Genomic DNA, 14,029 nt, shown 5'->3' with positions numbered 1-14,029 from the left:
TTTATTCAGAATGCTACATTGATAGGGATTTAGTTGAGAAGTAGAAAGTCAAGCGTGTTTGTGTTTCTAATCCATTTGTTTTCCAGTTTCGGAGTTCATTACATCTTCTGATGGAGACTCTGAACGCTACGACTCCACACTATGTACGCTGCATAAAACCCAACGACCTTAAAGAAGCCTTTGTGTAAGTTTTGTTTTTAGAAATGCAATATTCCTTTTTGTTCACATCTTCACCTGTTCGACTTAATAAGAGCTTTTCAAATGTTTATTAGGGCTGTCAATCGATTCTAATATTTAATCGCGATTAATTGCACGATTGTTCAATTAGTTCAAGGTTCAGGGCCTTGCTCAAGGGCCCAAGAGTGGCTCTCCCATGCTTTGTAAGTTGGATGAACATCCTAAGAATTTTGGGGATTTTCTGAAGAAATCTATATTGATGAGTGTGTATGATAATTACCGGGACTTAGAAAAATGAGTTTGGATGTGCTTGGTTCATTTTGAGTGCTTTCGCAAGTTCCATTATAAAAGAGTGTCCACACTTATGCAACCTGGGGAGTGGGAGGTTTTTAATTGTCTTGCTTTTTTTTTCTATTTGCTTTTCATTTGAATATTTTTTTGGTTCTAATGTCACATTAGAGATAAAAAAAAGGATCTGAGTGTATTTTACAGTTGCCATAGTGATAGAGGCCTCCTGTATACAACATAGGTAATTATACAGGTATGTGAATAGCCATTATAGGGAAATACGAAACTATGTGGTGATGTCATCTGCTCCATCATGAAGCTGATTTACTGTTACCAACCAGAGATTGATTATTTTGCTACAACAGCAAGTCTCTAAGTTTTCAATTGGAAGCCACTCTGTGCAGCTGGGGACGGTTTCTCATCAATGCCTTGGGTGGTTCCATGGAATTCCGGAGTAAGAACGGGAGCTTTGAGGATGGGTTTGGAATGTAGTTTATGTCAACAGTCTGCTACATTGACTCAGGACTACAGTTTGCTTCCGATCACCATCACTGCACCCCGCAACATCGTATATCTGCAATAAATGGACATTCAGTGCCACCCAGATGAGGATGGGTTCCCTCTTGAGTCTGGTTCCTCTCAAGGTTTCTTTCTTATGCCATCTCAGGGAGTGTTTCCTTGCCACAGTCGCCACCGACTCACTCATCAGGGACAAACTTACTTATAAAGAACATATTCATTTTTTATCACCACATTATCTGTGTAAAGCTGCTTTGAGACAATGTTTATTGTTAAAAGCGCTATACAAATAAAAATTAATTGAATTCAATTAAGTGTAATGTCACAGCAAGGTGGCGTTATCTGGTTATAGTTACATTTGTTGGTGTGGAATGTCTTTGAAAAAGTTTTTATCATCACTTGTATTATTGCAGCTATGAAGTTAAAAATCGCTGACAGTGGAGACTCCTTCCATAAAGATATTACAGAAAGCATCAATGAATGTACATTTTATGGTTGTAAAATAACAGCAAGGTTTTTTTTTTTTATCTGTGTGTTATTTAGTTTTGATTCCTGCATACTGTATATATTATTTAACTGCACTATGGGAAAAACCTTCTCGAATTCTTTGTATAAATGGTACATGATAGTGTTTAGTTTTACTGCAGAGTTGTGTGTTTTTAGAGGACTTGGTGAAGTTGTGTTTGTCTCTCCTGCACATTCTTAAAGACAAGAGCCTGTTCATGAAGCTTAAATTGAGAGCGGTTTCTTATTCACATGCCGTCAAGGGTTCTCAGAAACAGAAGGCAGCTGTATTCTGAGCTCTCAGTCAGGCACTTGTGTGTCCAAGAGTCTGCAGCTTTCTAATTGTCTCTCTCACTCAAGACATGTACAATGTTTAGGGAAAGGTTAAGGTAGGGTTTCTATCTTGGACATTTTTTTGTTTTGTTTTGAAGAAAACGTGTTTTCTGTATAAGTATTGATTTCAGTGGACTCATACAGCAGGTTTTTGTTGATTCTGTGTCCAGGTTTGATTCCAAAAGAGCCGTCCAACAGCTTCGAGCATGTGGTGTTCTGGAGACCATTCGCATCAGCGCTGCAGGATATCCATCCAGGTGACTGTACAGACTGAACTTTTTGGGGTTAATCCAAATAATTTGGTTCAATACATTTTTTTGGACTGGTGTAAGAAGACAAGTTTGTCTGATTTTCCCGAATTCTCTTTTAGAAATTAAATTTTATATTCAATTGTTATTACATGAGATAATAAATCACTTAATGATGTTCTATTATAGTAAAATAATCAATGATGAGGTGCTGTGAGGTGGTCCATTGAGAAGCGGAGCTACTGTTACCACATGAAAGTTGATCGATTGGTTGTTGTTGTTGTTATTGTTGTTGGTAAAGAGTAAAAGGCTTGACAGTGTGCTGTTATAGGAAACTACTGTATACAGCAACCAGGTAGTATGATGTGGACCATTTTCCTTTTAACAGTGCAACCCTAAAATGGTCTATTCATTGTATATAACAGCAGTTTTTCAGTGGTTAATATCTTACAGCAGTTAAAGAATGACATCCTACTTTTTATCCATTTATCGTTACCTAGAATGGCGTGAAACCTTTATGAAACTAGTCCTTTCAGGACATTTATCAGATGACAAATCCAGTTGAAACCAGAAACAGCTAAATCAGCTTTTACTGTTACTAAGTGGAAGCTTTTTAGAACTATGCGCCCTGAAGCGTTTTTCTTCCTCTCTATGAAAGTTTTAAGTTCCCATGACTGAGTTGTGACTACAGAAACAATGATATATTCAGAGCAAGGTTAATCAATCCTGATGTATTGTGTCAACTCTCCTTCCAGGTGGACCTACTCCGATTTCTTCAGCAGGTATCGCGTGCTGATGAAAAAGAAAGACGTGACTGCCGACAAGAAGCAGGTTTGCAGGTCCCTGCTGGAGATGTTGATCAAGGTAACGCATCATCATGAATGTCCCGTTTACGTCACGCAATCGCATCGAGATGATGTACGCAAGCAGCGCAGTTCCTCCAGATGATTCTCTTCACTCTTTCATTTGAGTGCGGATGTGAGATGTAGAGCACCGATTCATCACCGTCAACACTAAATACTCTGCGTTCTCGGCAAGATGTGACATACGCTAGCTAGAAATGCGGGCTTGTTTGTGTTTAGCCCGCTACAGGTTTCCAAAATATCATCCTTCATCAAAGCAATATCGATGCATTCTAATCCGTGAACTTCACCACCCCCGCTTCACTGAGTTCTCTAATGGCTTCAGCTTTCTTAGCTCAGCAATCCATTGCTCAGCAGCGGCGGCCAAATGCAGAGAGCCGGATGAAAAACGGCGTAATCAGCATGGCTTCTGAGGATATCAGGAATGATGAGGTGAAGGGGGGGCTATTAAGCTCAGATAGCTGTTTGTTCATTGATGCAGGTTCCCTGTGTGGATAAACCTGTCAAGATGGGAGTGGGAATAAAAAAACGGTTGCTCTAATGTCAAATTTACCACATATCGAAACTGGACTGGGAAAAATAAAGGATTTCAAACTCACACGGAGGACTTTGTTATTGCATATGCATCTTCATATTGATATTCATTCCTTGCTTATTTTCTGATGATGGAGACGTGGCAGCCTAATGGTTAAGGCATTGGACTTTGGCTACGAATGTTTGGAGTCACACCAGGCTGCCACCCCTGGGCCCCTGAGCAAGGCCCCTAACACTTTTGCTGATCAGTTGTATAAACGAGTCGCTCTAAAGTCCTCTATCGAATGCCTTAAACGTACCGTAAATTTAAATGTAAGATAAAGATGCTCCTGGACCATTTTCAGTGTTCTTCCGTGGATCCAAACTGTTATTTCATTGAAATATATATATTTATATATCAAACATTTTTCTCTTTCATAATTTTTTTGATACTTTGATGTATATTTTTTGCTCTTATTGAATAAGTAGTTACAGTTTGTTTGTCAAACAGGTTATAACCCCCTGTATTTAATTCCGTTCTCCATCCAGGATCCAGATAAGTTCCAGTTCGGAAAGACTAAGATCTTCTTCCGAGCCGGTCAGGTAGCGTACCTCGAGAAGCTCCGGGCCGACAAGTTCCGGTTCGCCTGCATTAAGATGCAGAAGACCGTGCGAGGATGGCTGCAGAGAAGACGCTATCAGAAGATCCGGAAGTCGGCCATCTTGCTGCAGAGATACGGCCGCGGCCTCCTGGCGCGCAGGTGAGGGAATGTGTTCAAGTGCACATTATTTACATCATTCGTAAGCAAACGCCAAAAATCCTCTCTCGTTCTCTCCTTCATTTTCTCCATCATTTACACACATCTCTCTGTTTCGCTCTCATGTTCTGTCTCTTTTTCTCTTGTATCTTCTACCTCTTTTGGGTTCTCTCTCTCTCTCTCTCTCTCTCTCTCTCTCTCTCTCTCTCTCTCTCTCTCTCTCTCTCTCTCGTCATGATCTTTCTCTCATTTTCTTTCTTGCATTCTTTTTCCGTTTTATCTATTTTATCTATCTATCTCATTTTTTCTCTCATTCTCTTGTGTTCTTTCTTTGAGTTTTCTCTCATTTTCTTTCTCATCTCTCTCTCTCTCTCTCTCTCTCTCTCTCTCTCTCTCTTATGATCTTTCTCTCAATTTATTTCTTAGGTTCTTTTCCATTTTTCTCTCATTTGTTTTCTCATTGTATCTCTATCTATCTATCTATCTATCTATCTATCTATCTATCTATCTATCTATCTATCTATCTATCTATCTATCTATCTATCTATCTATCTTTCTGTTTCTCTCTCTCTCTCATCTCACTCTTTTCTCTATTCTTCTGCCACTTTTTCCCATGATCTTTTTCTCCCTTGCTCTTTCATTCTTTCTCCTTTTCCCTCATATTCTTTTATCATTCTCTCTTGTCTCATGTTCTTTTCTGTGCTCTTTCATCTGCTCTATTATGTTCTCTCTCTTATTCAGTCTCATGTACTCTCCCTCATGTTCTCTCTCCTTCTCTCATTTTCTTTGTTGTTCGCTCTCTGTTTTTCAGGTATGCAGAACAGTTGCGTCTCACCCGCGCTGCTCTGATCTGTCAGAAGCAGTACAGGATGGCGAGGGTCCGGCGCGCATATCTGACCATTCGCAAGGCTACGATCACCATCCAGGCTTTCACACGGGGCATGTTCACACGCCGCCTGTACCAAGAGGTGCCTCACTGCTCCATGTTTCTTCTCACTGTGTTCTTTAGTTACTTATTCAATTCTTTATTTCTCTCTTCTCCTCCTCTCTGTTCCACTGCTGCTCTCTGCTCACACACCAGCTGTGCAGTGAATAGTCAGAAGTTCGCAAACAGAATATACAATATTCCAGTGTTCATGCTGCACTCAAAGTATTTGCTCATATCTCTTTTTTTTCCCCCTTTGTTTAGTACATGATGCACCACAAGGCCAGCATCATCCAGAGATGCGTGCGTAGATGGCTGCATAGGAGGAAGTTCTGCCGCGCCCGGGACGCAGCGGTGGTGCTGCAGTGTGCTTACAGGCGTGTACTCGCCAGGCGCCGGTTCAATCAGCTGAAGATCGCGGCGCGCTCCGCAGAACACTTCAAGAATCTCAACGTGGGCATGGAGAACAAGATCGTGCAGCTTCGGAGAAAGATGGACGATCAGGTGCAGCGTTCAGAACACTCTCAGAAAGCACTCTTGGCCACACTTACATTTTATTTATTTTTCATGCACAGAGTTGCCAGTTTATTAGGTACATTTATCTACCTATCTATATTATATATACAGTATCTCACAAAAGTGAGTGCACCCCTCACATTTCAGCTGTTTTAGTAGAACTTCTCAAGGGACAGTACTATAGAAATTAAACGTGGATATATTTTGTAATCAGTACAGATTGACTGTCTTCTAAAAAATAACTCAACATACAGCCATTATTGTCAAAATAGCTGCCAACAAAAGTGAGTGAACCCTCAGTGATAAGAGCTGTAAGTCATGTAACCATGCAAAGCCACGTCATATTCATCATGTTCATGTTTTTGTCTGCTTGTCAGGACCATACTAATTTGTGTATCTTGTATTAGAGCAGTTAAAATGTGGTGCTTCAAGTACACTTCTCTCATACTGACCACCGGATGTTCAACATGTGACCTTATGGCAAAGAACTCTGAGGATTTAAGAAGTTGAAATGTTGTTCTCCACAAAGATGCCGAGGCTATGAGAAGATCGGTAACACCAGGTTTCACTCGGAAAAGGCCTCACAAGAGTCCGTCAAGAAAGTCGAGGCCTCATGCTTTGCATCAGGTGCAAAAACTGGCTTCCAAAAACAGACGTATGAGTGCTGCAGCGTTGATTTATAGTTTGCAGAAGCAGAAGATCCACTTGTCAGTGCTGAAGCAAACTGTTTGCTGAAGACGACCTGTCCAAGAGCATGAATTACTGGAATCCTGTGCTGTGGTCTGATGAGACTAAGATGAACATGTTTGGCTCAGATGGTGTCCAGCATGTGTGGTGACACCCTGGTGAGGAGCACCAAGAAAATTGTTTCTTGCCTACAGTCAAGCATGGTGACGATTGCATCATGTTCTGAGGGTTAATAACGAACTCCTGAAGGTGAAGATGAAGGTGATGGAGTGCCCAAGTATGTCTCCAGACCTGAACCCTATCAAGCACCTGTGGGGATCCTCAAGCGGAAGGTGGAGATGCGCCATGTGTCTTAACATCCAGCAGCTCAGTGAAGTCATTATGGAGGAGTGGAAGAGGATCCCAGCAACAACCTGTGCAGCTCTGGTGAATTTAATGCCCAGTGCTACACAACACTGGACATGCTAACTTTAGGGTGTACTCACTTTTGTTGCCAGCTATTTTGACAATAATGGTTGCATGTTGAGTTATTTTTAGAAGACAGTAAATCTGTACTACTATTCAAGCTGAACATTGATTATTCTAAAGTATATCTAAGTTTCTATAGTATTGTCACTTGAAGAAACAGAAGAAACTAAAACGGTTGCTAAAATGTGAGGGGCCGAAGTGTGCACTAGGGTAGGGTAGGGTAGGGTAGGGTGGGTGTCCGGAAATGAGATCATGTGGATTGTTTTCGGACGATCATCACGCACACGGCGGTGAATGGTTTCGACATTTTCGTGGGTTGAGCTCATGGAAGGTGTTCCTGATCTCTGGTCGTCTCTCTGTGATGTTCTTCCGCTCTTGAAAACACCTCCAACGACTCATTGCGGCATCAACATGTCAGACGTGTTTCATGTCAAATGTCTCTGGCAGATTTGCCCAATTTTACTCAGAATCTGTGCTTTGTTCTAATTTGCTGTAAATGATGAAATCACCGACATGGTAATGCACGTGGTCAGAATAGCACCAGTTACACCATTAGTCTCAGAACTTATTGATCCCACCTTGTGTGTTAGTAATATATAAAGTTGCATTTATATGGGCTAGTAAAGCCAGTTGTAGTTAAAATAGAAGGAAAATGGAAGAGAGAGTAAAATAATACTGATTTCTAGATATCTCAGGGTCTGAGAAGTCTGAGAGCATCCCAGAAGTCTGAGATCACTACTGATTTTTTTTTTTTTCTATCATATCCAACAATTTTAATTACAATTGATACTATTAACAAACTCTTTGGACAACACCAATCTGTGGAACATTTACATGTACAGTACAACCTCAATACTCTCGAGAAACGAAAAATCACGAGGTTTTGACTCTTTTGAAGGCTTCTTTTTCAAGGGGAATTGTACATGTACTGTAAACTCACCCGAAATTGTGAATTACTTGTCATAAATGTTTTATTTACTACTTTAAATTAATAATACAATAATAAAATAGATAATTTCAAACATTTCTATGTAATTTATCAGTACAAATTCTGCTTTGAAATGTTCGGGCCACTCGCGCGTCTTCTCACGAACTGATCAGATATTTCACAAGTTACTCTCAGTCAGTTTCCAAACGAAAAGTCGTGAACTATCGAGGTCACGAGTGTCGAGGTTTCACCGTACTTCATTGTCTTTTTTCAGCTGCTACAGACTCCACATGTCTCATGGTCCTAAGAACAAATTTGCTTATATTTAAATAGGGATTTAGAAATAGTGAAGAAACATACAAGATACTGAACAGGTTCTTTTTGCGTTTAAAAAAACGTTTTCCCAAATCGTTCTATGAATGAATACATTCTCAGATTAGCAGTGTGCTGTCAGACTTTTGGACCCCACTGTATATTAAAAAAATAATAATAATGCATGTGCACTGAAATAAAGGTCCAACATTTGCCACCGAAAATCAGAGACAGAAGTTTTTTCCCCCAAAATATCATTGAATTCTTTCATTTCTTTTTTTCCACTGATGTTAAAAAAACTCCCACCTGATTACACGAGTAATATAATAACTCCTATTATTACTACTCTTTATTGAATAACTCTGGGTCTGACCTAAACTCTGACCTTATTTGCCCGTGTTGTTTTTTTTTTTTTTTTGCAGAAACATGAGTATATAGTGCAAAATGAGAAGCTGTCCGAAGCGAACACGGTGTTGGTCACCGAGGTCAGCAAACTGCAGAAGCAGCTGGAGGTGGCACAGAATCGTAAAGGCGAATCCACGCAGCTGAGCTCATTGCAGGATGAGTTAGAGAAACTAAGGGAGGCGCTACAGGACGCACACGCCCAGAAGAAGAAGCTCGAGGAGGAGCACAGCACTGAGAAGCAGGGCCTGGAGCAGGTAAAGAGGAAAGCGAGCAAAGCAGTTTAAAAGAGCAAGGGTTTAAAAAAGAGGAGTTTAAAAGGGTAAAAAAAAATAGAAAACCAATTTTACACTGATTTTAAAGGGGTACGAGTTTATATAAGTAATGTGCAACTTTTAGTGGATTTTAATAAATTCATGCAATTTGTTGGTTATTTATTTTAAAAAAAGACTGATTTCAGAGGCAGATATCAAGATATGAATGTCACATGATCGAGTGATGTGGCAAATTTGTGTATTTATTAATTTTTTTTTCCCAGCATGATTTTAAAAAAATTGGCCGACTTTGGCTGTAGTTTTTTTACATGATTTTAAAATATATATATATATATATATATATATATATATATATATATATATATATATATATATATATATATATATATATATATATATATATATATATATATATATATATATATATATATATATCATGTTTTATTTTATTTTTTTATTACAATGTTTTGTGCTTCTTCTCTCTTTATTTTCACCCACATAGCCTTTAGATATTATGTAAAAACAATTTGAAATGGTTTTTATTTCACAAAGCAATTAACAGTGCAGAAATGGATCATATGAATGGAATAATGTGCTGTATTTTCTTTTATATTTTGGGTGTTACTACTTTAAAAAAAATATATATTTTTACAGTAAGAGTAAGGTGGTTGTTCTTTTTCTTGTTTCGAAAAAGAAACAAGAAAAAAAATGTGTGCTGAACAGCATATTTCCGGATCAAAAACTTTAAGATTTCCACTATATTTTTGCTCATCATCAATATAGCATGTCTTTCTTATAGTTAGTAATGAGATTGTGAGCACAGCATTTATTTGATAAAAGCTTGTGTTTTGCTCTCCTTAGAGAGTCCAGGAGCTGGAGCGAGAAAATTCTCTCCTGAAGGAGGAGAAAGAAGCGATGAACCAGAAGATCCTTCGCCAGTCGCAGAGCTCCGGGGGTGGGATTCAACACACACACACACACACACACACACACACACACACACACACACACACACTGTCTTTTGAGTATTGTATAAAGCTGAAGTGAAGGAAAACTGCCCCGAAGGGCCGGGTAGGTATTGTTTCCCCACATAAGAGGGGTCTCTGTGCAGAAGTAGGACGAGAGAGAAGCTCCATTGAGTTTCAGAAAAGGAATGCACGACACCTTTTTTTCACCTGCTATTAAGCTGAGCATTATTCAGGGCTGGTTCACAGGAAAGAGTGATACTCGAAACCAAAGGTTAGGGCTTTTAATTAAAAATGAAGTAATAAATAAATGTTAGTTTTTTTCTAATGCTAGTCTCTTGTACAACGCTTTCAGTAATAGTCAAATGACCTTGACGTTGCTGCTGAATAACTTTATTTAATTTTGGACAATTGACTGCCTTCTGAGTCTGAATGAAGTTATCTTCAATCTCTTAGCTTCTGGATGTTCTGGTTAAACCTTGGAATTCACGAGATGTTCTTTTGAGATGATTTGCTTGAAAAGGCTTTACTGTGACTCAAAAAAAAAAGCAGGTTTAGTTCACAGTCAGCCCTTTGTGTGTGTGGGTTACGCTTGTAGGCTTATGTAACGTGGTCACGCTGGTAGATCTTGCTTTGTCACAGATACATTCAGAGGGAAAATAAACATGGAAATTTTAGAACAGTATGGTACTTAGAATAATGGCGTGTCGGAAGAATCGAAGTTTCAGAGCGACCACATTTCATGCTAGTCAACCTTTAGAAATTCCCAAATGACAGAGTTAATGAAGCGAACATCCACTTCCTCCCTCTCTATTTACGAGCTCCATTAGCAGAAGGATGGATGCACAGGTTCTTAGTAACATTTGTTAAAGCAGCTAAACTTAGAATTTTTGGGGAGTAAACAGGGGTGAACATTTCTGTTTGTGGTAATCGGATATAACAAACTATATAGCACTAAACTGCAGCAACATTAAAGGGACAAACACTAATTAGACTACACCAATATGGCAATAAGGTGAGTACTACAAACAAAAGTGACCAACCCCTGGCATATTAATGTGACATATACATAGTACAATGTGAAAACTTTAGTTTCTATTATCGTCTGGAAAATAAGTGAACCATTTCCTCTGATTTGATTCACCTGCCTGATTCTGGCACCCGGTATTAACTTATCATTCTCCTGTTTTATTATGCAATCAAGATGATCGAGTAGATAGCAGTCTGCGCAATGAAAGGATCAAAGTTTACTAATAAATTTGTCACAACTCACATCACCATCATAAAAATCATAAGTATTAGTGTCATTATGGTTAGATAAAGATTTTTTTTGTTACATGTGAGATAAAGTTTAATGCATGTGCTTATGGAACTCAATGAACTGTCTATTTAAGTATTTTTTTAATTCTATTCAAAGTCCTTAAAATAAGAAGATACATATTCCTTGTAACAAGTGTTTAGCTTCAATGTGTGTGTGTGTGTGTGTGTGTTGCAGGAAAGGATGGCAGTTTGTCTCAGAAAGAGGCTAGTATACAGGCTGAGCTGGATGATGAGAGGCTGCGCTATCAGAACCTGCTGAAGGAGTTTAACCGACTGGAGCAGAGATATGAAAACCTTCAAGAGGAGGCCACTTATGCCAAAGTAAGAATTAGATTAGATTTGCTATATACACAATATGGATAAAAAGGTATTGGGATACCTGAGCTTTCTAGCAATATGTGGCTCTTCTCCAAACTGTAACCACAAAGTCGGAGGCACACAATTGTTTAGAATGAATTTTAATTTAATTTTTCCCTTTACTTGAACTAATTAGAGCTGGACTTTTTCCAGCATGACAATATCTTGATATCTCTTGTGCACAAAGCCAGCTCAATGAAGATAAAGTTTACATGGTTTGAAGTGGAAGATCAACACCTTTTGAACACCTTTGGGATGAATTGCAATGGTGAATGCACTCCAGGCCTCCTCACCCTACATCAGTACATGACTTTGCTAACACCCTTGTGGAATCTTATGATCACATGCTGTCTTTATACATCCACAAACTGCCCATTTAGAGAGCGCATGCGTGTGTCGTGTATTTAATCCTTGGAATTGCTAGGCACTATGTTGATAAAACACTTAAGTCAAAGGCTACACACTCTAAAATATCACACATTGCACAAAAGAAAGTTCTTAAATTTCTGTTTCATGCTATAATAACAGTTCCTTTTGCACAGCATTTTTATCAGACTATACTTTACTATTATGCAGCTGTACTCTTCTATTGATTGAAATTCCCATCCGATTCATTCCAGAACGAGCAATCAGGCATTCTAGACTTTTGATGGTTTTTAAAGGTGTGTATCCTGCACTCTTTAAACCATAAGAAGAATTTAATTAGTAAAGGTATTTTCCATTGGTTTTTCTTCCCAATTTGGTCACTTGCCAATTCCCACTCACCACCCACCACACCTTTATCATAAAAGTAGAAAGGGTGAAGGCTAGCTCATGCTTCTTACAAGACGCATGAAGGCATCCACTCTCCACACAGCTGCTGATGCTGCATCACAGGAAAAAAAACTATCTGCTGCCTTCAGCATGCATGAGCTCACAGACAGCCCTGAATTGGCTATTTTGTTGCTGTGATTGACATGAGAGAGATAGTATGCTGTCCATTCCACATCCAAGAGCAAAGCCAACTTGACTCCTTACCATGGATGACTGAGGCATCATCAGGATTCAAACTGATAATTTTATGTTCATAATTACATAAAAAAAAGTTGTCTTAATAGTTCAGGAAGTGTGCTGTTCCATCAGCGTTATGCAGAAAATGAAACGTATATCACGATTCTGAGATTAGCCCAATTTGCTAGATTATTGTAAATAAAGCGCTCAAAAGTATCAAATATCTCACTTTCTATTTTTGTAGTTTGTTCCAGGTCATCGCAGGAGTCCATCCATCCAAAGCAGCTTGGGCTCTGACTCCACCTTCCCTTCCATCTCCATGTCTGAGGTGGGAGACACTGAGGACACCATTCAGCAGGTGGAGGTATGGCTGATTCTCATCAGATTACACATAACACCTGAGCAAGCATGCTAAATACGGACAAACACACACAAGATAAAGATTAAACCTGATCCATTTCATGACTGTTGTCTTTACTCTAATTAAACCTAAAACCAGAAAAGCTGGATCATGAAAACAGATCTGCTTTTTTAGTCGAGTTATTAGGAATGTCGCTAATATGCTTCATCTGTGCATAGGACATGGGACTGGAGAAGGCAGCCAACGACATCAGTGTGTTCATGAAGCTGCAGAAACGAGTGCGAGAGCTGGAGCAGGAGAGGAAGAAACTTCAGACCAACCTGGAGAAGATGGAGGAGCTCAGCAAGCAGAAAGTTAGTGTCATACACATTAAAGGTTGCTTTCACAGTTTGAGTCGAAAGTAATTTGTAGTTGGATTGTTACATTTTATGCTAAAGTAGTAAATAGAATGCACAACTTAATATGACAATTATGCAGTCGTGGACAGTCATGAAGTAAATGTAGTTTGTTACTGTACTTAAGTACCGTAATTTCCAGACTATAAAGCACACCCAAATATAAGCCGCACCCACTGAATTTGACAGAGATTTTTATTTTGAACATGAATAAGCTTCACCTGTCTATAAGCCACAGGTTCCTACATTGAAACTAATGAACTTTACACAGGCTTTAACGAAAGACAGTGTCTGTGACTTGTATTTAAACAGTAGCCTACAAAGAAAGTCATCGTTCACTGTCTTCCTCCTTCCTTTCACAACAATTTCTCTCAGGAGTTTTTCTTTTGGCATCGTCGTGCGTTTAAAAATCACCATCGGTGAAGCTTTTCTCCCGATGCCGTGCAGCTCAGAACACAGGTGAAGTGCGTTTTTTCATGCCCGGTTGTTTTCAGCGTGACGAATGATTCGCATTTCCTGTTGACAGTCCGAGTGAGCGGCAGGTCAAACGTCAGAGGAACATCATCCATATTTATGATGTGGTGTGGCCCGATTCAGTGGGAGCGCGCGCGATTTAATATAAAGAGTTTCATTGGTTCACCTGAACCCGTTCCGCAATTTCATTGGTCTAATGTTATGGGGCTCAGTTTTTTGGCTTGAAACTGGGAAAAACCCAGGAAAAATCCATAAATTAGCCGGTTCTTTGTTTAAGCCGCGGGGTTCAAAGAGTGGGGAAAAAAGTAGCGGCTTATAGTCTGGAAAATATGATCGTTTTTTTTTTTGGTTTTTTTTACTAATTTTTCTACTGAAGTATTTCCATTTGAGGGGAGTTTTATGTTTAAACTCGACAACATGTCAAAGTCAGATATCTTACTTATTACTCAAC

At 39.1% G+C, this 14,029-nt stretch overlaps 1 protein-coding gene across 3 annotated transcripts in view; it reads left to right on the top strand.

Moving 5' to 3' along the window:
* The window catches only part of myo5b (myosin VB), a 69,279-nt gene that overhangs the window by 42,105 nt on the left and 13,145 nt on the right, over nucleotides 1-14,029 (top strand). For all 3 annotated transcript variants that reach the window (XM_046867223.1, XM_046867221.1, XM_046867222.1), the window contains exons 16-26: nucleotides 87-184; nucleotides 1,992-2,078; nucleotides 2,825-2,933; nucleotides 3,995-4,206; nucleotides 5,015-5,171; nucleotides 5,393-5,632; nucleotides 8,462-8,698; nucleotides 9,578-9,671; nucleotides 11,177-11,322; nucleotides 12,593-12,712; nucleotides 12,928-13,062. In XM_046867223.1, coding sequence (XP_046723179.1) covers nucleotides 87-184; nucleotides 1,992-2,078; nucleotides 2,825-2,933; nucleotides 3,995-4,206; nucleotides 5,015-5,171; nucleotides 5,393-5,632; nucleotides 8,462-8,698; nucleotides 9,578-9,671; nucleotides 11,177-11,322; nucleotides 12,593-12,712; nucleotides 12,928-13,062 — 1,635 coding nt within the window. The remainder of the gene's footprint in view (nucleotides 1-86; nucleotides 185-1,991; nucleotides 2,079-2,824; nucleotides 2,934-3,994; nucleotides 4,207-5,014; nucleotides 5,172-5,392; nucleotides 5,633-8,461; nucleotides 8,699-9,577; nucleotides 9,672-11,176; nucleotides 11,323-12,592; nucleotides 12,713-12,927; nucleotides 13,063-14,029) is intronic.

This window comes from Silurus meridionalis, chromosome 15, assembly GCF_014805685.1.
Source record: "Silurus meridionalis isolate SWU-2019-XX chromosome 15, ASM1480568v1, whole genome shotgun sequence".
NCBI classification, from domain to species: domain Eukaryota; kingdom Metazoa; phylum Chordata; class Actinopteri; order Siluriformes; family Siluridae; genus Silurus; species Silurus meridionalis.
Note: the sequence above shows the minus strand (reverse complement) of the source record. Positions and strands in the feature narration are given on the sequence as shown.